This window comes from Callithrix jacchus, chromosome 5 (genome assembly GCF_049354715.1).
Source record: "Callithrix jacchus isolate 240 chromosome 5, calJac240_pri, whole genome shotgun sequence".
Lineage (NCBI taxonomy): Eukaryota > Metazoa > Chordata > Mammalia > Primates > Cebidae > Callithrix > Callithrix jacchus.
Window position 1 is genome coordinate 140495847 of NC_133506.1, and position 27977 is coordinate 140523823.

The 27977-nt window shown below is 37.1% G+C and overlaps 1 protein-coding gene across 5 annotated transcripts in view; it reads right to left on the bottom strand.

The window, feature by feature from the left end:
• Positions 1–27977, bottom strand: part of XPO4 (exportin 4) — a 119213-nt gene that overhangs the window by 36972 nt on the left and 54264 nt on the right. For all 5 annotated transcript variants that reach the window (XR_013536143.1, XM_054256684.2, XM_078375120.1 and 2 more), the window contains 3 exons: positions 13324–13436; positions 8279–8436; positions 7859–8033 (listed from right to left, as the gene is read on the bottom strand). Coding sequence is in view for 4 of the 5 variants with exons in the window: in XM_054256684.2 (XP_054112659.1) it covers positions 7859–8033; positions 8279–8436; positions 13324–13436 (446 nt within the window). In the remaining variant the exon portion in view is untranslated. The remainder of the gene's footprint in view (positions 1–7858; positions 8034–8278; positions 8437–13323; positions 13437–27977) is intronic.

Here is a 27977-nt window from a genome sequence, read left to right on the forward strand (position 1 = left end):
TGCCTGTAGTCCCAGCTACTTGGGAGGCTGAGGCAGGAGAATCACTTAAACCTGAGAGGCACAAGTTGCAGTGAGCCAAAAATTACATCACTGCACTTCAGCTTGGGTGACAGAGCAAGGCCCTGTCTCAAAAAAAAAAAAACGATTGAACTGCTAAGAGCCAGGCACTGGAATATGGAGATGAATAAGATACTTTCTTTCCATAGAAACATCTGTGGCCTGTTTATATACTAAACAAAGCATGTGCTTTGCAGCCATCATTTGTTAAGTCTTAACAGTTTATCTTGCCAAAATAAACAGACTGGTAACATATCACGAGAGGAATTTAGGAATAGCATCCTCTGACCCACTCAGTCTTTAAAAAAAAAAAAAAAAAAAAAAAAAAAGCAGGATATTTTCCAAGATCTATCTTTGTTGTTTTTAAAATACATATCTAATACATGTTATCTTTGTTTAATTATTCATATACAGAAAAGTATAACTAAAAAGTAAAAGTCTTATATGCCTATTATTAAAAAAAACTTTCAATAATCCCTCCTATTAACACTCTGATATTAGAACAGAAGATCACAGGTAGACTGCAGAGCCTCAATTCATTGGATGGCAATTTATGGTAAGACTATGGACTTCTAAAGAGCGTTCTGGTTCCTTTTGGAGATAATATAACTTATTGAGCAAAGTGTGAGAAAAAATTTGGTTGATGACAGTTGGCAACAAAATCTTTCAGTCTAATCACAGAGAACTGAAACCTAACCTAGTGCTTTTTCATAATACCCTGGCCCTGCTCCATGGCCACTCTGGCCAAAACCCAGCAGCCAAGCCAGCAGCACGTGCACAGAGATGACTAAGGAGACCAAGCTAGACACTATGTGCTCATGCCCTTGGTATTGTCAGGCCTGCTGCCAGAGAGGCTTTGGAGAGGGGCTTAGAGCTTATGAGACTACTTGACCCCACTTTACTCCATCTGGAAATGGAGGGTGGAGAAGGTAATCAAATGTGATATCAGCACTTATCTCTCAAGGCTCGTAATTAACTTGGAAGTATCCAGAGCAGCAAATTTGCAACCCTTTAGTCACAGAAAGAAATCTGCTTTTATGTTTTGGTAATTATGTTAAATATATAGTACCAAAATAATGGTTAATTTTATTTACGAAAATGCTGTCAAATGAAGCTTTGAAAAGAAAACTTTCAGTATATGACATCTATCTCTTTTTTTGACATCAAATTGAATTTCAGAGATTAAAATCTAACATCACTATATGACATTCTGAAAAAGGTAAAAACCGTGGAGACAGCCTAAAGATGAGTGGTTGCCAGAGGTTTGTGGGAGGGATAAACAGGCAGAACACAGCGGATTTCCAGAACAGTGAAACTACTCTGTATGATACCTTAATGGCAGACATCATAAACTTGTCCAAACCCACAGAATGTACAATGCCAAGAGTGAACCCTATGGACACTATGGACTCTAGATGATGATGAAGTGTCAATGTAGTTTCATCAGATGTAACAACACACCACTCTTGTGTAGGATGTTGATGGGTGAGGGTGGGGAGGCTCCATGTTTGAGGAGGTTTGTATTTTCACTCAATTTTTGCTGTGAACTCAGATCTGCTCTAAAATATAAAGTCATTATCTATATCTATCTTTATATAAATCTAATCAGATATTGTAAAAATATGAGCTAAATCTCATGCTAAGGTAGTTACAGATTGTTTTCCTATGAACAGCAGCTAATCATCATGACAACTCCAAATCCTTTCCATGAAATTGGAAAGCTCTTTCTGTTGATCATCAAGATTATCTTCATATGTAAACATAAATAACATGTGTTAGATCAGTATGTGATTCATAGACAAAAAACACAGTGAGATGAATATGGGCAATTAATTGTCACAGAAAATCTTACATCTACAGAATATCCTTTAAAAAGTTCCTTCCATATTACCCTTCACAACAGTTCAGAAGTGAAAACAGCTTCAACTACCAGAGATTGTAGAGCCCGCAAAAAAGTGGCCAAAACACTGGCTGGGAAGTTCACCAGCAGCATCTGCTTATAGACCCACTTGGCAGAAATAAGTAATGCAACAAGCACTTGCATGCAGTAACAGGTGAGAAAGAAAAAAAGAACACAGGTTAAAAAATGACAGAAAAAGGCTGTATCAATATACTATACTATTTCTTAATCAGGTGGTTGACACATAATTGTTCATTTCATTAATCTTTATATTTTTATAACATAAAACTAGTACTTTATATGAATAAAACAGTTCACAGTAACTTTAAAATTTACAGGCACCAAAACAACCTCCACATCCAACGACAAATCACAATATTTGTGCTGCACATTGAGGACAATATAAAAGATTAGAGACTGAAAGAGCTATACTATTAGTTTATGCCATTATTCATCTGCTATTGGTATTTAGATCCTTTCCTAACGAAGTATCATTTAAGGCAAATATGGCAACAATACAGTGACAAATATCACAAAACTTAACAAACTCTCCACTTAAAAATGCGGGAATTTAGAAATTTTTGAATGTCAAATGAAAATAAATTAACGCCTTATCTAGTTATTTTTATTTTATTTTTTTCTAGCTAGTCCTTAAAATACAGAATTAATTTAACTTCCGAGTACCTACGCAGCTGACAGTATTCCTGGCTTCTGGAATTCCCTAAGAGAAATTGATTTAGTAGACAAGGCTTGTAGCTGTTAGAAAAATCCTACAGACAGATAACAAAAAAACAAACCACCTACCCCACAAAAACACAAGAGTCCAAGCTATAATTTACAGAAAAAGATTTTAAATGCTGCACTTCTGGATTATTATACTTTCTTCCTTTTGAAAACGCACAGGGGTTTCCAAATTCTCAATGCAAAGGAATGCATACACGTTAGACACTGTTCCTGGAGTGCTCAATACAGACTTACAGAGCTGAATAGTGGCTGATATTTCTGGCACTTGCCCGGCTTACATGGGATAAAAGGGCAATTCCTTCTTTCTTTTGTTTTTTTGTTTGTTTAAAAAATTTTTTCCACATACTATGAAAATGCTTTTGAAATCCCTTTTTTTCTACCTCACTCTAGTATTCATTTTTGAACCCCAGGTCCATTGGATCTAATTATGTTTCTAATGCTAGTATAACAAACAGTATTAGGGATACAATATAGAACAATAGTCATGACAGTAAGTAAGCTTTATTCTAAATCCACTGCACTCTATCTCAGGTGCAAGAATTCTATAAAACTTACACTGGTTCTGTACTAGGAAAGCAGATTTAAACAATCAGAGCTGACTCATACAAGTCATGAAACATTGCATGGTAATATTATCATCCAATTAGAATTAAAACATTAAAATAATTCTTTTCTTTTTTTGAGATGGAGTTTCACTCTTGTTACCCAGGCTGGAGTGCAATGGCGCATTCTTGGCTCATTGCAACCTCTGTCTTCTGGGTTCAAACGATTCTCCTGTCTCAGCCTCCCAAGTAGCTGGGATTACAGGCATGTGCCACCATGCCCGGCTAATTTTTTTTGTATTTAGTAGAGACGGGGTTTCACCATGTTGGCCAGGATGGTCTCGATCTCTTGACCTCGTGATCCACCCACCTCTGGCCTACCAAAGTGCTGGGATTACAGGTGCGAGCCACCGTGCCCAGCCAAAATAATTCTTAAAACACTTTTTAAAATAAGAACGTGTATTTAAGGTAAAATAGTAACTAGTTTTCTTCCAAATATCCTGGTAGAGATAAAACCATTGCTATTATTTCTGAACAGTATACTTTTAATATGCAAGGTTTACAAAATACTCATGGATTTCATTTCATTTCTTCTTCCATCTTTTAAGCAGAGGAAATGAATGTGCTTGATGGGTGGGGAGCACTGGACAGCCAGCTTGTTCTCTCAAGTATCATCAATTTATTCTTTTATAGCTACAAGAATCGTTTGGAGGGGAGGCTGGCAGGTTGAAACTACCCATCCTTTCATGGGTGAAGATGCCAGGTAGAGTACACAGTTACACTCTACTGACACAGCCATCCCAGAGAATAAGAATTGTTTTCCCTCTTATCACTGAGATATCCCAAAATTTATGTTCCCCGCTTCTCAATCTGTAATTTGGCTTCAATGTATGGCTTCCTTTTTGTCACATCACCTCTCTACAAAGTAATTACCCAACAAGTCAGAGAAATTAGATTATGATTCAAGAATGCTGACCTTTAAATATACTCACTCACTTGACAAATTGCAAATTTATTTTATTGCATTACACTCTATAATCAACTTCCTAACAACTTTATCAAGCACCTTTTTAATTACTATCTTGTCCTGCTAGTCTTGAGATTAGGCTACATATATACTAAAACTAGATGTAAAGTTCTTTCTTTATAAATTGTTATTTACCACCATCGTCCCTATACACCACACACACACCAAAATACATATACAAAATACCTCAGTGCTATGAAGGCTGCTGTGTTCATGTAACAACATATTGCATGGTTTTGCTTACTGGGCTGAACTCAAAATGGTTAATTAGAAAAGGAACCAAGCAGCAAACTAGAGTACAGAGTTAAAGCCATATTCTCCTTGCATTTCACTGAACCAACTCAACTGCATGTACTATTACAAATATTTTATAAAATAGTTGATGTATTAAAATGAACAATTATTGTTAGAATTGGTGTATGTGTGTGTGTACAGAGCCTTGCTCTGTTACCCGGGCTGGAGTGCAGTGGCACAATCTCAGCTCACTGCAACCTCTGCCTCCCAGGTTCAGGTAATTCTCCTGCTTCAGGCTCCTGAGTAGCTGGGATGACAGGCAACCACCACCACACCTGGCTAATTTTTGCATATTTAGTAGAGACAGAGTTTCACTATGTTGGCCAGGCTGATCTCAAACTCCTGACCTTAGGTGATCCACCTGCCTTGGCCTCCCAAGGTACAGGCGAGAGCTACCGTGCCCAGAAGGATTTTAATCTTCAAGGTAGTATTTTTTCATCTCCACATTCATTATCACCTCCTTGGTTCAGCAACAGATAATGGGGTATAATGAAAACATTCTTGGCTCCAAGAAGCCTCAAGTAATACTAAGAAACTTTTGGAGCCACAGAGAAACTTGGCTGAATACTGGAATTGCTCTTTGTGAACACAGACTCTCAGTTAACTCCAAGTCAGGGTACTCACAAATACGAGTCTCTTTACTCACATGCTAAAGCCACCAAGCAAGGTGACTTTAAGACATGGGTTTCCAAAACACACATTAGTATCAAGAATGTTTCTTCCTATGAAGATGCTCTTTTTCCCTTGCTACAACAACATAATCACCATCAAAGACATGAATTGCTATTAAAAAAGATGATAATCTGTATGTATTTCTAAACAAACACAGTTCCTAAAAAGTATTATCACAGTAAAAAGCCTTACATGTGGAATTTTTTTCAAGTGGGAGAAGAAACTTTCAATATTTAAGAAAACAAAAATATTTCCCAAAATTAAAATTACAAAAAATATTTTATAATTTATAAATTATTTTTAAAATAATTTTTAAAAATTAGAATTCTAACTGGTTCACAGCAAACAAAACTCAACAATTGTTCTTTCATGGTAAGAGTGCATACAAATTTTCAATAAATGCTATTCTTCTAAAAGTTCATTTTAAAAATTATTATTCAATATATTATTGCCTGTAATAAATCACTGCACACTATACAGGTACTTTTCATGCAGTTAGTCCATGTCATAAAGCAGTGGAAGAAATTCATATCCTGATTTTACCAATGAGGAAACATGCTCAAAAAAATTGAAGCAGCTTGCCTGAGCTCTTACACTTCACGACTGCCTGGCCCATGATAGTGCTGTCTCCCTCAAAAGTTCATCATCTTTTCATCCCATGCTAACTCCCAAACTCTTTTCATTACTATGCCTCAATTTTTCAAATTTTACTTAAAAGATCATGTCTTTATATACTTTTCCACCTCAGGACAAGCACGTATTATGTACTATCACTACAATCACTGGGTGCCGAAGAAAACAAAAGATGAAATGTCTGTGTCCCAGAGGTCCAATTTGGTTTGGCTGGATTTGTTCCTGTATTTCTGGTATTAGTTGTACACTCCCCTGGCCCTCCACCTGCAGCATACACAAGATACAATGGAAACTGCTTGAGGCTGACGTGACATTTAGGAGATTGAATCTTCAAGCAAGTCCCCATGCAGGAGTCACCCCCTTAGCCCTCAACTTCACCACACCTCCCTGACCTGGTTTCTATAACTAACGCAAAACTTTAAACAGACATTTTCCCTCTGTCCTTTTCAACACATGACCAAGTATTTTTAAAAATAACTTTTAAATATCATAAACAGCTCAATTAAAAACTAATTCAAAGAGTAAAAGAAATGAAAATACTTTTCTTCAATGAAACCTATCAGGCTCATCATCACTAGAGCATGTCTGCTGTGAAATAAGCACAATACACATCTACTTCCCTGCATATACATGTAGGCTTTCTATACTCTAACACTCCTTTGTCAAATCTTGACGGAAAAATTGTCAAGATGTCAGTGTCCTCAAAATAAACTCTGTCCTTAAAATTTGCAAACCAAAGATGCAGCAATTCTTTAAAATGTTTAGGAACACTCTTAACTCACAAACAGAAACTTTAAAAGGTAGCTTAGTTTCTAAATATAGGGTCAACACGCTCTTCAATCCACCTGGTTTAGAAGAGAAAATAAACAAACCAAAGGGGAGAGGGAAAGAGCAAGGAACTCATGTTAAATACAACCTGACCAGTTCAGAATCTGTCATCATTTGAAAGGGGTTTGAGTAAAGCATAAATACTTAAAATTACCATGGATTTTTTAAAATCTACATTTCGTGCCTTTAAACTTCTATTCTTCTCTTACTACATTTTCTCTACCATATAAACACCTGTCTGACCTGGTTCCTTTCCTCATCAAATCACAAAAGTGCCCACTTACATAATCATTCTCAAGTTCTCTATTCTCTGAAAACCTCTGAAGGGATATGAAAAACTTATACTCTCTGAAAACCTCTGAAGGGATATGAAAAACTTATACACGTTGGCAGAATCTAACCAAAACAACTTACAATTTAACAAGAAATGCTAACAAAATATCTACATTCCTTTTACTCTTACAGCCTTTCAGAAGATTCACATTTTGATTCATATAAAGAAAAAGTAGTTGCAACAATGTAATCACTACTTTGTGGAATGAAATAAATTATTTTCCATGATTAATATAGCTATTCACAGTAACTATTACAAAAGCAGCTGTGTTGTCAAGGGGTTTTAGTAGATGTTTTCTAAACTTAAATATAAAATACGGAAAATACACATTTGAAAATTTGTAAAAAAAAAAAATCTTCAGTATTGTTATTGTTCTTAATTTAAATGTAAATTAAATTCTACCAGGATACACTATTAAAGCATTACCATCCAAAAAATTAGAGACCACAGTCTAATCAAAATAAGCAAGGTTACAATGATTTGAACCAAATTATGTTTACAAATTGCCAAATAGGTCCAAAGTAAAAAAATTCTCAAAAAAAGAAACATATAAAATTACACATAATTACACCACACCACAGCCGCACCCTGTAAACAATGTTTTTGCTGTTAGAATGAGCTTCATAAGTTTTATGTGAAAATTTGTGTTGAATAAACCACAGCTCATTTCATTCCATCTCCTATATTTGGGTACTAAATCATCTCAAAATTAAATTCTTAATATCACCAACTAAAGCTATCTTAACCCACAAATTTTTAAAGGTCATGTTTCCCAAATAATTTACACACTTAAAACTGACACAATTTATTTTAGAATAGTCACTCACCACTTCTTCCAATGCAGCACTTCGCCCAAAAGAACAAGTGAGGTGTGTGAGGCAGTTAACGAAGGAGGAGAAAAGTTCACTTGGAATGGCAGTTAAAACATTTCGTGGGAACACAGTTATCAGGTTGCTGATAATGCTGGAGATTCCCACAGCTTCAGAATCTTCTATTTCAATTCTAAAACCAAGGAATGAATATTATTAAGTGGTAGTAAATGAGTTATTAATATAATAACTCATTTCCAAACAAGCAATACCGTTACTGATTTTAAAAGGCATGTCTCTGTTTATTAATTTCAAATTACCCATATGACTTTACTTCAAAATATAAGGGGGAAAAAATAACTAATTTCTTTTTTTCTTCTACTGTTAAACACAAAACGTAGAGTTCCTTTTTCAGCTGCAAAGGGCAAGTATACCTACCCATTGATAGTATTCAGTAATCCCTCAATGAAGTGTGCTAGATAATCAACTTGTGATCCTTCATCAGGGAAGATGGGTCCATGAAGAGAAGCTAACTGGGCAAGGCACTGTAGAGAATCTTGTGCCATATCTGAATCTTCTCTGATTTTTCGATGTACCTGTTAGAAAGAATTACTAATCCATAAATATAAATTCTTCCTTTGTAAGGGTCACGTGTCTACCATGCCGAATGAGGTAAGAGAAAAATTCACTGTAGCTGGTTATTTCTAGAAAACGAATTCCTGAATTAAACTAAATTGAAAATTGTCCCTCAGTCCACTTTACATTACAGGCATTATTTTAAACATATCAATTAATTTTTAACTGAGGGCTACCTACATTTTGAAAATTGATCCATTTCCAGCATGTTATGACAAAGAGAGAAACAGATGCCAGCCAGTCAGACATACTGCTTCTTCTAAAAACAGCAACAACGACAGTCATCTGTATTATGCTAACTATGCCTAGCTACGGCTTCTTGCTAAAGTTAGCAGACAAGTTCAATCAAGAGTATATAGATGCTGCTTTAGTGGAAGTAAACAGTTGCACACTTAGAAAAGCAATATGCCATTGAATCCATAGACATTCATGCATTCATTCAACCAAAATATAACAAGCACTCTTTTATTAATGCTCAGATCACCTACAATTTGTTTGAATCTCAGTGTAACTTACATCATTCTTATTAATAAATGCTAAAAGTTTTAAATACAAAATATATATTATACTTAAATCCATTTAAATCTCACCTAGATTTTATTTTGGTGATACAATACGGATGTGAAACACCTGGTATAGTGTTCTGTGTGAAGGAAATGCTCTCAAAATACTGCTCCCTAGTTTTACAGTATTAATATTCTCAGATGTTAAAGGTTTCACTTCTGTAATCTAACATAATAGAGCCAAGGAAAATTTGGTGTAGAAATATGATCATTATTAATCCTAATCCTTACTTTTGTATGTACCATTTTGTATTTTGTATTTGCCAAAGCACTTAACTACTCTAGCCCTTTTCTTTCCTACACAAAGTTCTCTTTCTACTTTGTAAATGTTGTATAACATTGAACTCATAGCTTTAGGTGATGTTCACTTTGACTAGGCAAATTGTTTCCAAATTACTTGAGGTCAGACCTATTTAAGTATTTACTAGTATACTGGGCACAATGAACACTCAATAAATCCTTGTTCACTGACTGAGTCTGTTAATCCTTAATCCCTGAATTTCTTTTTTTTTTTTCTTTAGAGACAGAGTTTCTCCATATTGGTCAGGCTGGTCTTGAACTCCAGATCTCAGGTGATCCACCTGCCTCGGCCTCCCAAAGTGCTGGGATTACAGGCATGAGCCACTATGCTCGGCCTATCCCTGAACTTCTTAAGGTTCTAATAATGAAATTTAAAATACTAAATAATCTCTAAAACTTACAAAGTTAATTGATTCACTGACATGCTTAAAATATGCTATACTCTTTTTGGACTAGAACAAATCACAGCCCATAAGCCAAATTTAACCCCTGCCTGTTTTAGTATGGCTGTGAGCTAAGAATGTTCTTTTCCCCCATTTTTGTACGGTTGAGGGAAAACCAACAAAAATAATATTTTGTGACCTATGAAAATTATACAAAAGTCACATTTTAATGACCATCAGTAAGCTTTCCTACAACACCGCTATGCTTATTTATGTATCATCTATAGCTGCTTCTGTACTAGAATGGCAGTGTTGAATATGAACATATGACCTGCAAAGCCGAAAGTGCTTACTGTCTGGCCCTATACAAAAAAATGTCTGCAAATACTTGGTCTAGAATACAAATATTTTTCAAACTATATTCTTTTTTTTTTTTTTTTTTTTTGAGATAGAGTTTCATTCTTGTTATCCAGGCTGGAGTCCAATGGCATGATCTTGGCTCACCGCAACCTCCGCCTCCTGGGTTCAGGCAATTCTCCTGCCTCAGCCTCCCGAGTAGCTGGGATTACAGGTGTGCGCCACCATGCCCAGCTAATTTTTTGTATTTTTAGTAGCGACGGGGTTTCACCATGTTGACGAGGATGGCCTCAATCTCTTGACCTCGTGATCCACCCGCCTCGGCCTCCCAAAATGCTGGGATTACAGGCGTGAGCCACCGTGCCCGGCCTTTTCAAACTATATTCTAATGTATTTTAAGTTTTATATAGTAAATTCTAAGAATAGACAAATTCATATATGTACACTGTCTTGTTCATAAACTTCTGAAAACAACTTGCTCTCATATGTTCTTTATCTGAAACCTTTAATTAAATTTTTGTCTGGATGCCTTAGAATCTAATCAGCATTTAAGCACGAAGTCCAGAGATACATTCTGTCAACAGATACAATGTAATCTGGGACAATAAGAATCCATCTGGCAATCTTGAATGTTCATTATGGTCTTGAAGTGAGCAATCAAAAGAAAGAATACCGTCAATGAAATAGCTAAAAATAAAATTTTAAATAAATAAATAACTGTCTTTGGAGACCATGTGTACTGTTCAAGCTTAATTTACATTCCCTCAAATATAAACCACATAAAACTAATGATAAACGCTTAATTTTTATACAATATAGATTCCTGCCTTTTTTCCAATGTCATCATTACAAAAGAGTTCCTCTATATCTGAACATGTATTTCAATATAAACTGTATTATAAAACTGAAAGCTGAAATCACCACCTGAATATGGGAAAGAGACAGAGGGATAAGGGAAAGCAAAGCCCAGCAGGACGCCCAGTGAGGTGAATGGCAAGGCTACGCATCAAGAAAGGGAACACGAGGAAAGAGAAGCAAGTAAGGAAGATGACGAATTCTACTGGAACATGTTAAATCTGAGACGTCTGTGGGCCATCCAAAGTAAAATATCCAGTAAGCACTTGGATTATAAGGCTCAGAAACTCTGGAGCTGGCTGTGCTGAATATAGATGTAGGAGTCATCCAGGAACCGGTGCCTGAAGTCCTACGCGTGGAAGAAAGAGCCACAGGAAAGTGTACAGAGTCAGCAAAGTAGAGAATTAAGATAGGAATGCCAGTATTTACGTGATGAGCAAAGAAGGAAGAGACCTATAGGTGAGATCAAGAAGACTCTGATCAAAAAGGTAGGAAGAAAACATAATGAAAGTGTTTTCTTTTTCCCAAGACCTTAGGGAAGGAAAAAAAAATCAAGAAGTTTGTTCACCTCTGCAGGGCAGAATGCAACCCAAAGTATTCCACATATTTAAAGTCTTGCTCTTATGCAACAGTATATTGATGCTTATCCAAATCTAGCACAAGTGATATCCAGTGGAAAAGTACTTTAAATTAGGCAATGAATTTCACGTAACTAAAACTAAATTTAACCAAAATTAAATAAAAACATTAGTCACTGTCATTTTTAAAACAAGTAACAAACTTGTTCATAAACTGCTTAAGTGAAAATAGCTACAAACACACAAATTGTTCAAATAATGCAAAAAAGGGTTAACTTTCAAATTCAAAAGTTCTTTGCATGTGGCTGTTCACAGCTGACAGGAGCAGCTGTCTGGTTTGTCTAGACAGCTGTTCAGACTTGGTAGAGCTGTTTCCAGTACTGCCAGCAAGTTTTTCACCTTTTCAAAAACTGCTGGAGTGGAATCTGCTTTCAGTCAAGTGCATAATACAAAGACTTGGACTTGGATTCATATCAAAACAATTCCTGTCAGATGAGGCAGGCAACGGAATTTTAAAATTTAGTTACAATTATCTCTTTGATCTTGATAGTGGTTTTAGCCATCATTTCTCTGATTTTAAAAAGAAACCACAAGGTGATCAATGCTCAGTCCAAATGTTTCCATAGAAAATACATTTTCTATATACCCCTGGATAGATAACCTTTTAGCTATTTTAAAACATATGCCACATAACTACTTTATTGTAAATGGTTCAATCAGAAAAAGGCAGTTGTAGGACTCATCTAGATTTTTAAAACAAATGAAACTATAATTAACAACTGGGATTAAGCAAAATAGCTTTCTTTTTTCTTTTTAATTGGCTTTTACTTGGGCTTTTGTCCATGTCAATATATCTAACTAACTCGTATATTCACCCTATGACTGCAAATTAGCATCCAACACATACACACACACATGAATTGTTTTTCCAGCTTTTGATTATTCTATTGGGGATTCACATTGGCGAATGTGGGAGCATACTGCTTACATCTTGATATTTAACCAATAATAAAGAGGACTGTCTAAAGTTACATATGAGATAAAATGCTATTCATTAATACCAACTTAAACAATGACTCATGAATACAACATAAAACCTACACTCTAGAATAGCAGTTCTCAAACTGGGGCCAGGGATCCCTGAAGTTTTTTAAAAGCCTGTCGGATCGTCTATGAGGAAAAAACCATTTGCATAATAATGTGAAGACAGTATCTGCATTTCCCATTCTCACTGTCACACAGGTAAAAAGTGGAATTTCCCTAAGACCACACAATGTACAATACTGCAGCTAACTGAAGGCAGAAGCAGATAAGATAACCTGTCTTCTATTAAGTCTGATATTACAGATTTGCAAAAATGCAAAACAATGCTAGTCTTCTCATTAAACTTGCTTTGTTTTTTAAAATACTGTTAATTAAAATGTTACTTCTGTTAATATGTTAATAGTTTCTTATTGTTTCTTTTCAGCACATTATTTTGTAAAGCTTTGTTTGAATTTTTAACAGGATAAATATAACCTACATAAAGAAAAGCTCTTTGGAGTTCTCAATAATTATTAGGAGTATAGAGGGGTCCTGAGATTAAAAGATTGAGAACTTCTGCTCTAGGATATTAAGCCCTTCCAAACTATGTGACATTTTTATAAATTAGCAAGAACGTTTTAAAATAATTTCTGTTTAAGCAGCTATATTAATGAAAAGACAAGACTTTAGGGGAAAAAAGCAATCTCTTCTGTTTTACTGAAGAAACATGCCAAGGCATTTCCTCTTTTCTATGGCCCTTGCTACCAGAGACGACAACTAAGACTTACTGTGAAGAAAAGTTCCATAACTCTGCTGTCCAGAAGAGTCTCCCGCCAGGACTCTGTTGGCTTCAATAGCACATTTTGCGAGGATTCAAACATAGCTATATAATGTCTGCCCAGTTATTTGGTGTCAAGGTCAACAACAATAACATTCTTACTTTGTCTAAAGTATAAGTATATCCTAAATATAACAGGAGCCATCTAGAAAGAATTTGTAATGGTAACAGTTTAAGCCTCTTCACATATGCTACATAATTCATGCATGAAGCTGAGGAATAAAAGGCATTAAGTGCGGCGCTGGCGGGGAAGAATGCTAGAGGAATGTAAGGTAACGCTTTCATTGTAATTACATGTCATGTGGTAAGGCACACAGAAACTTTGAGAACCGGAGAATTTAATGGTGGCAACAAAAGGAAATATACTTATTGCAAAGCAGCTGCCAAAATTCATGCAAAAACAATCGATTTCTGCAAGTTTATCCCATCATTTCCTCCAATATCTTACAACAATTAACACCACATATTCAAAATGTAAGTCTCATATGGTCTACTTGGGAAAATAACATTTTTCCAAAAGAAATATATTCACTGGGAAAACAAAAGAACAAAAAGATTAAACGCATATCATATTAAAGAAAAAAAAAAACTCCCACAGGTCACAGTATCTAAATATCAAGACAAAAAAATAATCTGCTGACAAAAAACTTTATAGATGCTGATTTAAAATTCCCACAGACTAAACAGCAATTTATATGTGGCATTCGATTTCAAAGATGCTTCAAACAGTATACTGTTTTACCATAAATAAACCATCGTATATTTATAGAATTTTATGAATCCAATTCATACGATTCATTGATACTGCCACAGTAACTGAGGCTTTTTTTCTTTTTTTGAGATAGAGTTTCGCTCTTGTTGCCCAGGCTGGAGTGCAATGGTACGACCTCGGCTCACTGAAACTTCTACCTCTCTGGTTCAAGTGATTATCCTGCCTCAGCCTCCCAAGCAGCTGGGATTACAAGCATGCACCACCAGGCCCAGCTAATTTTGTATTTAGTAGAGATGGGGTTTCTCCACGTTGGTCAGGCTGGTCTCGAATTCCCAACCTCAGGTGATCCACCCGCCTCAGCCTCCCAAAGTGCTGGGATTACAGGCGTGAGCCTCACCATACCTGGCCAAGTGAGGCTTTTAAGAAATGAAAAAACTTGGCTGGACATGGTGGCTCACGCCTGTAATCCCAGCACTCTGGGAAGCCCAAGTGGGTGGATCATCTGAGGTCAGGGGTTAGAGACCAGCCTGGCCAACACAGTGAAACCCCGTCTCTACTAAAAATAGGCGTGGTGGTACGTGCCTGTAGTCCCAGATATTCCAGAAACTGAGGCTGCAGTGAGCCAAGATCGTGGCACTGCACTCCAGCCTGGGTGAATGCGCTCCAGCCTGGATGAATGCGTTCCAGCCTGGGCGACAGAGATTCCATCTCAAAAAAAAAAAAAAATATATATATATATATATACACACACACACACATACACACACACACACACACAAAAGAAATGATCAAACCCCCTGGGGATAAAGACAGTAGCTATGACCCTTCCACTGCTAGCCAAATGCAGCTAAAATACTTCGACTATGCAACATTCACATCACTCAATAAGAAAACTTAATGACAATTACCCAGAGCTATCCTATAAAAAAAGTAGATAGAAATCCAAATACTATACTTTGATTAAAGTCTAAATCATTATTTTTACAGAAAAATTATCATTCACAGAGAAAATTAAAGGCTGTAATAATGCTCTGAATCTTTTGTTTGGTTTTTAAAGATTATTGTTTAACCCCTTTAAAATAGCTAATACTATTCTATCTCTGAAGAGCAAGGAGGGGCACTATGAGTTGTTTCAAGAAGGAAAGTCACTGCTTGTTTCTGAAAAGCCATCCCCAAAATCTTCTGCAACTCTGTTTGACTGATTAACAAAAGTGAAACTCAAATCTGGTTCATTTCAACTTCTCACTTCCTTTATCTGCCCCCTTGTGGAGGTACAGGGAAAGAGGGGAAGGCCAAAAAAGCCAAAAGAAAGGAGCCTGATTTTAAAAAGAAGGAAAAAAAAATCAGCCCATGAACACTAAGAGTTATTAATATAGAGTGAGTTCATTTTCTCATGAGGCACTGATGGTGATCTAAGGCCAATGCTGTGTTCTTCACCCAATACTACAATATACTGATTTATCTGACACCTAAGATTTGCTACAGAATAGTCTAAAACAAGACTGGCTGTTTAAAGCTGGGTATTCTCCCTATTACTGTATATCTTTGAAATTTTCTACAATAACGGAATGGCAGAGGGTTTAGTAGGTGAAATAAATCATCTGAGTGAGGCAATCAATTCTTTGTGGGGCGTGCGTGTGCATGCGTGAGAGTGAGAGAGAGTGTGTGTGTGTGTATGTGTGTGTGTGTGTGTGTTTTAATGAGACAGGGTCTATGTTGCCCATGGAGGTCTTGAACTCCTGAGCTCAAGTGATCCTCTTGTCTCAGCCTCCCAAAGTGCAAGGATTATAGACATAAGCCACTATGCCTGGCTAATTCTTTGTACTTCATAAAAAGTTAAATGTATTTCACTTATAGTTTGATTTCTCTTTATTTTCAATATGCCAAATCTAACAAACAAAATATATGCATTTAACATTTTCAACTAGGAAAATAATGATTTTGTAATTTCATATGCTTATAAAAGGTGTTATGATTTTATTTTTAAATTAGGATATGAGACAGAGCAATGGGTTCATATAACCATAATAAAACGGTTGGTCTCAAACTGACAATTTACCATTTTAGTAGCTAGCAGATGTGTGATCACTCAGAGTAAGAAGGCAAATACTTCAGGTGCTGTAACTGCAAGAGAATGAAAGTCCAAATCTCCCTTCAAGAGCTGCAGACGGTTCAAGTAGGAAGGAAGAATACAAGTGGCAGAAGCAAAGGGGGTAATATTTATACATTTTGCTACTTCTGGAAATATGAAAAAGTCTATTCCAAGTAAATGAGGAAAGTCTCCCACATTCTAATTATGCCTTCCAGGTATAATACAGCAAGCAGGGCAACAGAGTCTTTTGGTAAGAGGGAGATGATAATCTAAAGATTCAATAAATCTTACAAAAATATCAGTAAGAAAATACAGAAAGAAATCTTAAAAAAGGAAACTATTAAACCTAATATAATTCTCTCCTATATCTTTTTATAAATTATAAAAAGCATATACTCTATTAATACTCTGGATATCAATTATTTACATTAAGGGAAAATGGATATGAGTATTTTTGTTTTTGGGTTTTTTTTTTTTTGATACAGTTTTGCCCTTGTTGCCCAGGCTGGAGTGCAGTGGTGTGATCTTGGCTCACCACAACCTCCACCTCCCGATTCAAGCCATTCTCCTGCCTCAGCCTCCCAAGTAACCTCCCAATTACAGGCACCCGCCAACATACCTGGCTAATTTTTGTATTTTCAGTAGAGACAGGGTTTTACCATGTTGGTTAGGCTGGTCTCGAAATCCTGACCTCGTGATCTGCTCGCCTCAGCCTCCCTAAGTGCTGACATTACAGGCGCGGGCCACTGCGCCCAGCCGGATATGAGTTTTAAAAAGGGTTTTTTCCAGATATAAAATGAAATTCATTGCAATGGCTCATGTTAAACATCAGATTCAAAATAATCCTGAAATCTCATTTTTTAAAATCTTGGTTTAGCCTCTCCTGATCATGGTCTGTTTTTCAGTACACTGTCCCTGGTGCCCGACTCTATGGCCAATTTGCTTCAAAAGTTGGTAACCAAAATATTTTTAAGATTAAAATTCCTTATATGTGGCCAAGAGCATGGGAGATTTATGAGTCAGTATGTAATACCTATCAGAAAACACTTTTCCCATGATTATTACAAAGCTCCGTGTGACTTTAGTTTTCCGCCTCCAAACCTGGAAAGGATTTTTATCTCTGGCATGATGTTTGCCTTCTAGCAAGAATGCACACTTGTAATGTTCCATGCAAAGAGGCTACACTTATCTTCCACTGAAAAACTAATCTACACACGGCAGACTTCACTACCTTCTATCAGCCAGCCTGGCAGTATCACTAATAATACCACTATTACATACCATAATAAAAATGCACATGCACTTATATTATAGTTTTTATAAGACAACTGTAATCCTATAACTACAAATCATAACCCATTCTACTAAAAAAAAAAATTTTTATTCCCAAAAGCATTTAAATAAAACGTTAAACACAAAGACAACAAAAACAGAATAATAAATGTTTAAATGGAACAGCATTATAAATGTTTACATAGAACAAACGTTGAAAGACAATGCTATTCTGACAAGAAATACGTTTTGGTTATCAGATTGCACGGCAAAACTGCTGAAGTTGCTGCCCCTGAATAAGAGACTACGCTGGCTCTTATGTGGGAGGGGGGCTTACTATGCATTGTTTAATGTTTACTATTACCTAAAATATTGTTATTCATGTTCATGCATTACTTTTCAATTTAAAAAGAAACTTGTGAAAAGCATATCACAATGTGATCAGAATAACGATATACAAATCTGGACCATATCTTTACATTCAAAATAATATAAAGAATTAAGGTAATTCATTTTTAATCAGGTATTCTCAAATGACAATTTCTATCTGTATGTATAAAAAATAAAAAATACCATTTCAACTCCAGATAATTCTTAATAATTCCCTAAGAAATCAAAAAATGCCATTTCTACCCCAGAAATTTTTTAAATTCTTAATTTAAAAAACAAACAGAACCACTACCACCAAAATTTGGAAAGCTAGCACTACTATTCTCCAAACAATATTTTAAAAATCATTTCAAAGCTATATAAAGCAATACTTCCATTTAAAAATAATTTTAATAAAACAACAGTTTCCTTTTAAAACTTACAAAAGTTTTGGTTCATAGTCACCACTTTAGCATGTTACAGTATCTGGACATTACGTTGCTTTATCTTTTGCAACAAACATGCCACTAACAAAAGAACAGTTTGACAATGAACTGATCATTTACTAAACTGTCTTTTATTACATGCTAGTAAAATTTTATGAGACACACAAGTCACAAAAGATTGGAACTAGTTAAATAACTATTATTTCACCGAAGTTCAAATAAGAGTGTAATTCAAGAATTTGCTTGGGCTATGGCTTTATGTATTTCTCTAAAATAAATACTGAATGCATGCAATTTATATATTTATCAGAATAATTTATTTATAACCAAACAAAACACAATTCTATCAATAAGAAAGCCAAACAGATGTTTTCAGTCTTTTGCTAACCCTCTTTCTTTAAAAAGAAATCTGTCATCCACATCTAATCTTACTTTACCTTCCCATCTTTTCACCAAATTAAAGAATCAGGACAACTTTTTTTTGTCACTGTACCAAATACAAGTCCACTCCCTCTTAGCAAGGATTCCGGCAGGGGATCCAATTCTGAAATGCTAAAAGCCAACTAATCTTCTAAGCTCAATGCCATCATAATCCCTTGGAAAATCAGTTCTAACTTCATGTAAATTCAACTGCACCACAGAAGAATGAGAATCAACTCTGCATTCCCTGCCCCCTCTCCCACAACAATCCTATCTACCTCTAAAATTCTCCACTTAGGAAAGCTCACCAACTTCTGAGAAATCAAAGGCATATATAAGTGTACCACCTGCCCTATTCTATAACTGCATAGCCAGAGACAAACATAAACTAGGCCAAGAGCCAGAAGGACAGCTTAATCGCACCCTGTACTGACTGTCACTGGATAATCCTACTAAATCTTTTGTCTCAAGTTCTCATACAACAAACGGCATTATCATGAAATATATACATCTTAACATTAAGGAGGGAAAGCATCATCTTTGGAAATGCACAGGTCCTTAAATATGCAATTAAGTTTATCCACTAACACATTCAGTAAGGGTATCATTTTTCTATTGTGAACGAGACTAAAAAAAAATAATTAAATTAGGCATACAATAGCTACACATTATCCTCAAGCAAATATGGACAATCTGAAAATTTCCTTTGCCTATTCTTATAATTACTTTAAAATATAGAAAGATCTAGTAGCAATAACAGACACTTCACATAAGCAATAAATGCTTTACTCTTCATTTTTCCATACTAATTTTTACCCTACTTCCTCAGCAAAACAAAGTTTCAAGAGCTAAAGCAAGCCCATTCTCTTTCTTAAATATTTAATCCCTTTCACTATTAAATTTTCTAACAACAAAAACTGCTACTTCTCCTTCTGGCACAGCACAAAACCAATGACCCCAGTCTTATAGACAACACCGTCCAAGCAACCACAAATCCTTTGAAATAAAGGAGTGACCTTACCTGTATGTTTTCCCAAGCCTCGACTCCAAATAGTAAGGTTGGCTTTACTGGAAATCCAATTTAGGTGAAAGCTTCTGTATCCCATCACTACTCTATAATCCAGTTAGCTTTCCCCAAGAGATTAAGTTAAAAAAAAAAAAAAGTTTACCAAAACCAAATCAGATCCACAAAAATAGAATACCAATAAAAGGCAGTGTAACCAAACTAAAAAAAGAAATATTACTGAAGCCAACATACCACACATACCTGCCAAACATTCTTGTTACAAAATGATATTGTCATTTATGATTAGCATTGCCAAAACCCTTAAGCATTTATGGACACCAGGTGAACTACTAGCTGAACTATATTTGTAGTAAACAAACATCCAAGAACTGAGCTAATACTTCTGAACTGGCTTCGTCCAAAAATTAAATAATATATATATAAAACAGTAAATATTTGCTGAACATCTGTGCTAGGGGCTAACAATGGAGTGAGCAAAAGCATGACCCACGCTTTCATGGAGCTTCATGCAGTAGGTAAACAGACACCACTATTGTAACCCGTGGTTACCAAAATCCACAGATGCTCTGACATAAATCCAGAGTCTCTGATAGAAAATGGCATCGTATTTGCATATAACTTATAAACATCCCATATACTTTAAATCACCTCTAGATTAATTATAATACCTAATACCAGGTAAGTGCTATATACATTGTTGAACTGTTTTTAAAATTTGGAGTTTTTTTTGTTTGTTGTGGTGTACTTTTATTATTTTTGATCCTCAGTTGAATCCAAGGATGTGGAACCCACAAATTAGGGGGGCTAACTGTACTTAAATAATCTAAGGAATGAAAAAACACAGCTGAGAAGTGAGCCGAATGGGAAAAAAATCATATAGAACACACATAGGGAGAACATAACGAAAGAAAGCCAACCTGGTCTAGGCTGAAGTACAATTAGGAGGTGATCAGCAAAGACAGGGGACCCAGGCAGAGACACAGGATGTGCAAGGAACAAGGCAGAAGGAAAGCTGGCCTGTGAGCACAGCTCTACCAGAAAAGCACAGAGAAGAGCTGTGAGAGGGAGGCCGTGATGAGACCACCCAGGACCCTAGCACCCACTTTCAAATAGGGATGATGGTATGATAGAGGATCACAGGAATAGGACACTTCCTTTGCACAACAGTGATCTGCAATAGAATGAGAAGCAAGTGAATTTTGTCTCAAGAGTCTCAGAGTAACATGGGGCTACAAAGTCCAGAGGAATTCATTCTCTCTGGGCCACAGAGCAATTTTTAACACCTACCAAATCCCAGGAGCTGTGAACTTTGCACCACTAAGTCTGGGGAGGTGGATACTTTTATAAATCACCTGTTGCACATAGAAAACCTACATATAATAATCCTTAACAAATATAATGGCTTACAGATGACATAATCATGTATATAGAAAACCCAAACAAATTCATTGGCTAAATTAATAAGCAAGTTCAGCAAGTTTAGAGGATACAAGATCAACATACAAAAATCATTTGTATTTTTTCCCTATACACTGTGAAAATGAAATTTAAAGAACAGTTTAGAATTGAATAAATAAATACTCACCAGCCTGGGCAACACAGCAAAACCCCATCTGTACAAAACTCAGTCAGGCATAATGACGCATGCCTATAGTCCCAGCTACTCAGGAGGCTGAAGTTCAGAGGATCGCTTGAGCCCAGGAGGTTGAGGCTGCCGTGAGCTGTGATTACACCCCTGCACTCCAGCCTGGGTGACAGATGTAACCAAGTCTCAAAAAAAAAATCTACTTAGAATAAATTTAATAACCTTTTACTATTAAAACTAGAAAACAGTGTTAAAATAAATAAAAAAAACTTTAATAAATAAATCCAGGCCAAGCACAGTGGCTCATGCCTGCAATTCCAGCACTTCCATATGTCAAAGCAGGAGGATCACTTGAGCCCAGGAGAGTTCAAGAACAGCCTAGGAAACATAATGGGACTTGGCCTCTATAAAAAAAATTTAAAAATTACCCAGGTGTGGGCTGGGCACAGTGGCTCACACCTGTAATCCCAGATCTTAGGGAGGTAGAGGCAGGCAGATCACCTGAGGTAGGGAGTTCGAGACCAGCCTGGCCAACATGGAGAAACCCCGTCTTTACTGAAAAAAACAAAATTAGCCAGGCGTGATGGCCCATGCCTGTAATCCCAGCTACTCAGGAAGGCTGAGGCAGGAGAATCGCTTGAGCCCAGAAGGTGAAGGTTGCAGTGAGCCAAAATTGTACCACTGCACTCCAGCTTAGGCAACAACAGCAAACCTCCGTCTCAAAAAAAAAAAAGCCAGGTGTGGTGATGTGCACCTGTGGTTCTAGCTACTTTGGAGGCTGAAGCAAGAGGATCATTTGAACTCAGAGGTCAAGACTACAGTGAGTCATGATCATGCCACTGCACCTCAGCCTGGGTGACAGAGCAAGATCCTATTTAATTAATATTTTTTTTAATCAGAAAACTAACTTTGTTTTAACAGACAAGGTCTTCCTGTGTTGACCAGGCTGGACTGCAGTGGTGCAATCATAGTTCAAGGTAACTTTGAACTCCCAAGCTCAAGCCATCCTCCGGCCTTGGCCTCCCAAAGTGCTGAGATTCAGATGTTAGCCACCATGTGCTGCCTCTACTTTCTTTTTAAAGGGTACAGTGCCAGCTACAAACAGACAATAGTTGGAGGAAATACTACTCAAAAAGAGAGAACAGGCCGGGCACCGTGGCTCAGGCCTGTAATCTCAGCATTTTGGGAGGCTGGGGTGGGCAGATCACAAGGTCAGTAGTTCAAGACTAGCCTGGCCAATATGGTGAAACCCTGTCTTTACTAAAAATACAAAAATTAGCTGGGCACGGTGCACACACCTGTAGTCCCAGCTACTCGGGAGGTTGAGGCAGAAGAATCGCTTGAACCTGGGAGGCGGAGGTTGCACTGAGCCAAGATCACGCCACTGCATTCCAGCCTGGGCAACAGAGCGAGATTCCGTCTCACACACAAAAAAGAGAGGACAGAAGAAAATACTTTTTACAAGGGCTTTATATATATGTGCTTTAACATTCCATTATTCTCCCTGCAATTCTATCGGTTTAAAAAATAATAATAAAATAAAATTCTTCATGCTGATTTCTACCACTGTGTTCTTTTATTTTGGAAGAAACCTAGACAAAGCTGGTCAACTCAGCACTTAATAGCTAAGAAATGTGGATCATCAAGGCAGGCACCCCACACTACCACAGGGCTGCCTAACTCAACCACGCCCTGGGCCATCTCAACATCTATGTCATTGGTCTAACACAACAATATCACATTTTCTTTCTGAAATCCTGACTTCTCTCCTCAAGCAATAAACAGGTTCATCTAAGCTTAAAGTATAAAACATAATATTTCCTTGGCACAAATCCCCATTTCCTTGAGCTATCAGTTGATGCCCTTTGAAACATCTATACAGTTCAGTTGACCCTTGAATAACATAGGTTTGACCTGCACAGGTCCACTTATACGTTCAGTAAAAGTTACCCCATGTGTGCCTTCCTTTCCTTACCTCCCCTTCACCTCCTCCACCTCTTCTGCCTCTGCTACCACTGAAACAGCAAGACCAACCCCTCCTGTTCCTCCTCCTAAGCCTACCCAACTAGAAGTCGAGGATAAAGACCTTTATGATTAATCCACTTACACTTGATGAATAGTAAATATCATTTCTCTTCCTTATGATTGTCTTAACATTTTCTTTTCTCTAGCTTACTTTAAGAATATATTATAGGACATATAAAATAAAAAATACGTGTTAACAGAGTCTTTATGTTATCAGTAAGTCTTCCACACAACCGTAAGTTATTAGTAAAAAGTTTTGGGGAGACAAAAGTTATACCGGAATTTTTGACTATATGGGGGTTGGTGTCTCTAAGCCCCACACTGTTAAAGGGTCAACTGTATATCATTCCATACTTCATCAATTACTAATTATTACCTGATCACTGAGATATGGCTTTTGCCCCTGTCACTCACATAAACAGACTTCCATATGATTAACTATGTTCTAACTGATATTTGGTGCAGATCAGAAACAATCTACATCTTACTTATCAGTAACAGACGATGTCGAATACCTAATTCCTTGAAACATCACCTATTTTTGCTTCCCAGACACTCCTTGCCTTGTTCTCCCATCCACTTGCCTTAACTGGCTTTCTTGTTCTCTTTTGTTCTTCCTCCTTTTTACCTAGTGATGCACCTAAAGGTCCTGACATGGATCCTCTGCTTCTCCTTGGACCATCCCTCCCATTTCCTTAACTTCAATGGCCCCATCATAGCATGTTCCCACAACTTTAGTTCCACCCCGAATCTCCCGCTATAATTCTACTGATGGTGCAGTTGACCTGTGTAAAGTGGCTGTCTAAACTGTGGCATGATGGATATTTTTAAAGTCTTCATTAAGACATAATTCACACACTACACAATTCACCCGAGCGTACAGCTCACTGGTTTTAGCATATTCACAGATCTGTGCAACCACAACCACAATCTAATCTTAGAACATTTCCATTGTACCAAAAAGACCCCATATGCTTTAGCAGTCACCTCCTACATTCTCCCAGCCACTCCAGTTCTAGGTAACCACTAACCTTTCTGTCTCTATAGATTTGCCCATCCTGGACATTTCATACAAATGTAATCATATAATTTGTGGTCTTTTGTGAATGGCTTTTTTCACTCAGTGTAATGTTTTCAGTTTACACATGTTGTAGCATGTATCAGTAATTGATGCCTTTTTTATGACAAGTAATATTCCCATTATATGGGTATACCACATTTTATTTACCTATCCATCAGCTGATGGACATTTGGGTTGTTTCTATTGATACAGTATGAATAGCCTATTTATATAGTACTGCTCTGAACATTCATGTACAAGTTTTTGTGTGGATGACTACTGATACTTTGGGCCCAATCCTTGCTTGTCTGGGGCTGTCTCATGCTTTGCAGGATGTTTAGCAGCATCCCTAGCCTCAATCCACTAGTTGACAATAGAACTCCCCGAGTTGTGACTATCAAAATTGTCTCAAGACACCACTAAGTGTCCCAAGTATACAAAATTGCTCCTTAGTTGAGAATAAATATTAAAAAGCTATGATTAGTTTTCTTTTTATTATTATTTTTTTTTTTGAGACAGAGTCTTCCTCTATCACTCAGGCTGGAGCTAGAATGCAGTGGCACAATCTCAAGTCACTGCAACCTCTGAGTCCTGGGCTCAAGCAATTCTCCTGCCTCAGCCTTCCTGTAGACTTGGGTCTACAGGTGTGTACCACCATGCCTAGCTAATTTTTTGTAAGAGATGGGGTGTATTAGTCTGTTTTCAGGCTGCTGATAAAGACATACCCAAGACTGGGCAATCTACAAAAGAGGTTTAATTGGACTTACAGTTCCACATGGCTAAGGAAGCCTCACAATCATGGCAGAAGGCAAGGAGGAGCAAGTCCCTTCTTACATGGATGGCAGCAGGCAAAGAGAGAACGAGAGAGATGCAAAAGGGGAAACCCCTCATAAAACCATCAGATCTTGTGAGACTTGTTCACTACCACGAGAACAGTATGGGGAACCTGCCCTCATCACTCAATTATCTCCCACCAGGTACCTCCCACAACATATGGGAATTATGGGAATACAATTCCAGATGAGATTTGGGTGGGGACACAGAGTCAAACCATATAATGGGGTTCTGCCATATTGCTCAGGCTGGTCTCAAACTCCTGAGCTTAAGTGATCCATGCACCTTGGCCTCCCAAAGTGCTAGGATACAAGCGTGAGCCACTACGCTGGCCAAGTTATGATTTCATTAGTGAAACCTTGAGCATAAACCTTGACCTAAGATCACTGTAATACAAGTTATTAACTAAAACAGCATTAATACCCTTAAATATTAAAAAATATCTAAATATTTACTCTTTGCCTTCTTTTGTATCTCTCTATGCACATTCCAGATCCATTGCTTAGTCAGCTCCAACTGGTTTTCCCAATATTATATACACTACTTTCTATAAGAAATCATTTTGGTCTTGTTCTGTTGTCCAGGCTGGAGTGAGTAGTGTGACTGCAGCTCACTGCAGCCTCAAACTCCTGGCCTCAAGCAATCTTCCCACCTTGGCCCCCCAAAGAGAAATTAAACCCTAAGTCCACACAAAAATTATAAATGAATGGTCACAGCAACATTATTATTAATAGCCAAAAAGGGGAAACAACCCAACTATTCATCAACTGATAAATTGGTTAAAAAATGTGGTATATCCATACAATATAATGGCAATAAAAAGGAATAAAGAATGATTGACTGCATGCTACAAAACAGATGAATCTTGAAAACATTATGCTAAGTGAAAGAAGCCAGGATGGGTGCAGTGGCTGACATCTGTAATCCCAGCACTTTGGGAGGTCAAGGCAGGCAGATCACTTGAGGCCAGGAGTTTAAGACCACCCTGGTCAACATTCCAAAACTCCATTTCTACTAAAAAACACAAAACTAGCAGGGCTTAGTGCTGTGAGCCTATAGTTTCAGCTACTCAGGAGGCTGAGGCAGGAGAATCGCTTGCACCCAGGAAGTGAAGGTTGCAGCAAGCCAAGATGGTGCCACTGCACTCCACCTGGGGCAACAGAGTGAAACTCTATCTCAAAAAAAAAAAAAAAAGTTGCCAATCACAAAAGACCACATATTATATGATTCTATTTATATGACATGTCTACATAGACAGAATATGATTGCTGAGGATCAGAGAAGGTGGAAATGGAGACTAGCTGCTAATGAATACAGGGTTTCTTTTGGGGATAATAAAAATGTTCTAAAACTACTGGCAATGATTATTGTATAAGTCTATGAATACACTACAACACACTGGATAGTACACTCTAAATGGGTATATAGTATAGTGTGTGATTTACATCTCAATAAAGCTACTTTGAGGCTGGGCATGGTGGCTCACCCCTGTAATGCCAACACTTTGTGAAGATTAAGGAGGAGAACCATGTGAAGCCAGGAATTTGAGACCAGCCTGGCCGACACAGCACAACTCCACCTCCACAAAAACTCAAACCAAAAAATTAGTCAGAGCCAGGTGTGGGGGCTCACACTTGTAATCCCAACACTTTGACAGGTCAAGGTGGGTGGACCAACTTGAGGTCAGGAGTTCAAGACCAGCCTGGTCAACATGACAAAACCCCATCTCTACTAAAAATACAAAAATTAGCTGGGTGTGGGGTGCACGCCAGTAATCCCAGCTACTTGGATGACTGAGGCATGAGAACAGCTTGAACCCAGGACGCAGAGGTTGCAGTGAACCAAGACAGTGCCACTGCACTCTAGCCTAGGTTACACAGCAAGACTCTGTCTCAAGAATGAATGAATAAATAAATAAACAAATAAAAATAAAATTATCTCAATATAAAAAGATATAAAAAAGAACATCGATTATAAAAAATTATGAATGGGATAATTGATAATTTAACACAGTCTCAATTAACATGATACCATTCTAAATTATCAAAATATTTAACACAAAATACATAAACATTTTCCATGATTTATTATCTGTCTATCCTAAGAGACAAATCTTATTTTATTTTGAGACAGGGTCTCTTCTGTTGCCCAGGATGAGTGCAGTGGCATGATCATGGCTCACTGCAGCTTCAACCTCCCAGTTTCAAGCAATCCTCCTACCTCAGCCTCCCAAATAGCTGGAACTACAGGCATGCACTACCACATCTAGCTAATATTTGTAATTTTTATAGAGATAGGGTTGTGCTGTGTTGCCCATGCTGGTCTCGAACTCCTGGACTCAAGCAATCCTCTCACCTCACCCTCCCAAAGTTCTGGGATTACAAGAGTTAGCCACTGCATGCAGTCAATAAATCATGTTTTAAAAGGCATCAATTAGACACTTTTAAACTAAGTTAAATTTGATTATTTAGATCCTCTCCATGGTACAAGGCTGCATCATAAGTCCATTCTTTCCTTACTGATTGAATGGTAGATCTCCAGGTAATTTTCAAAATTAGAAATTAGTCAGAATTGAATTCCTTGAAATTGATTTCCCTAATTAGTGCTAAAACTGTAGCTTAGTTTAATCTCACTGCCAAGTTCTTTCTCCCACACTTAAAGCTAATCCACTCAAAGAAAACTTAGCTGTAGTGCAGTCAGCCAACAAATGGCACTATACAAAAAGGCCACACAAGAACTCTCCTGTAAGCCATGAAACAAAA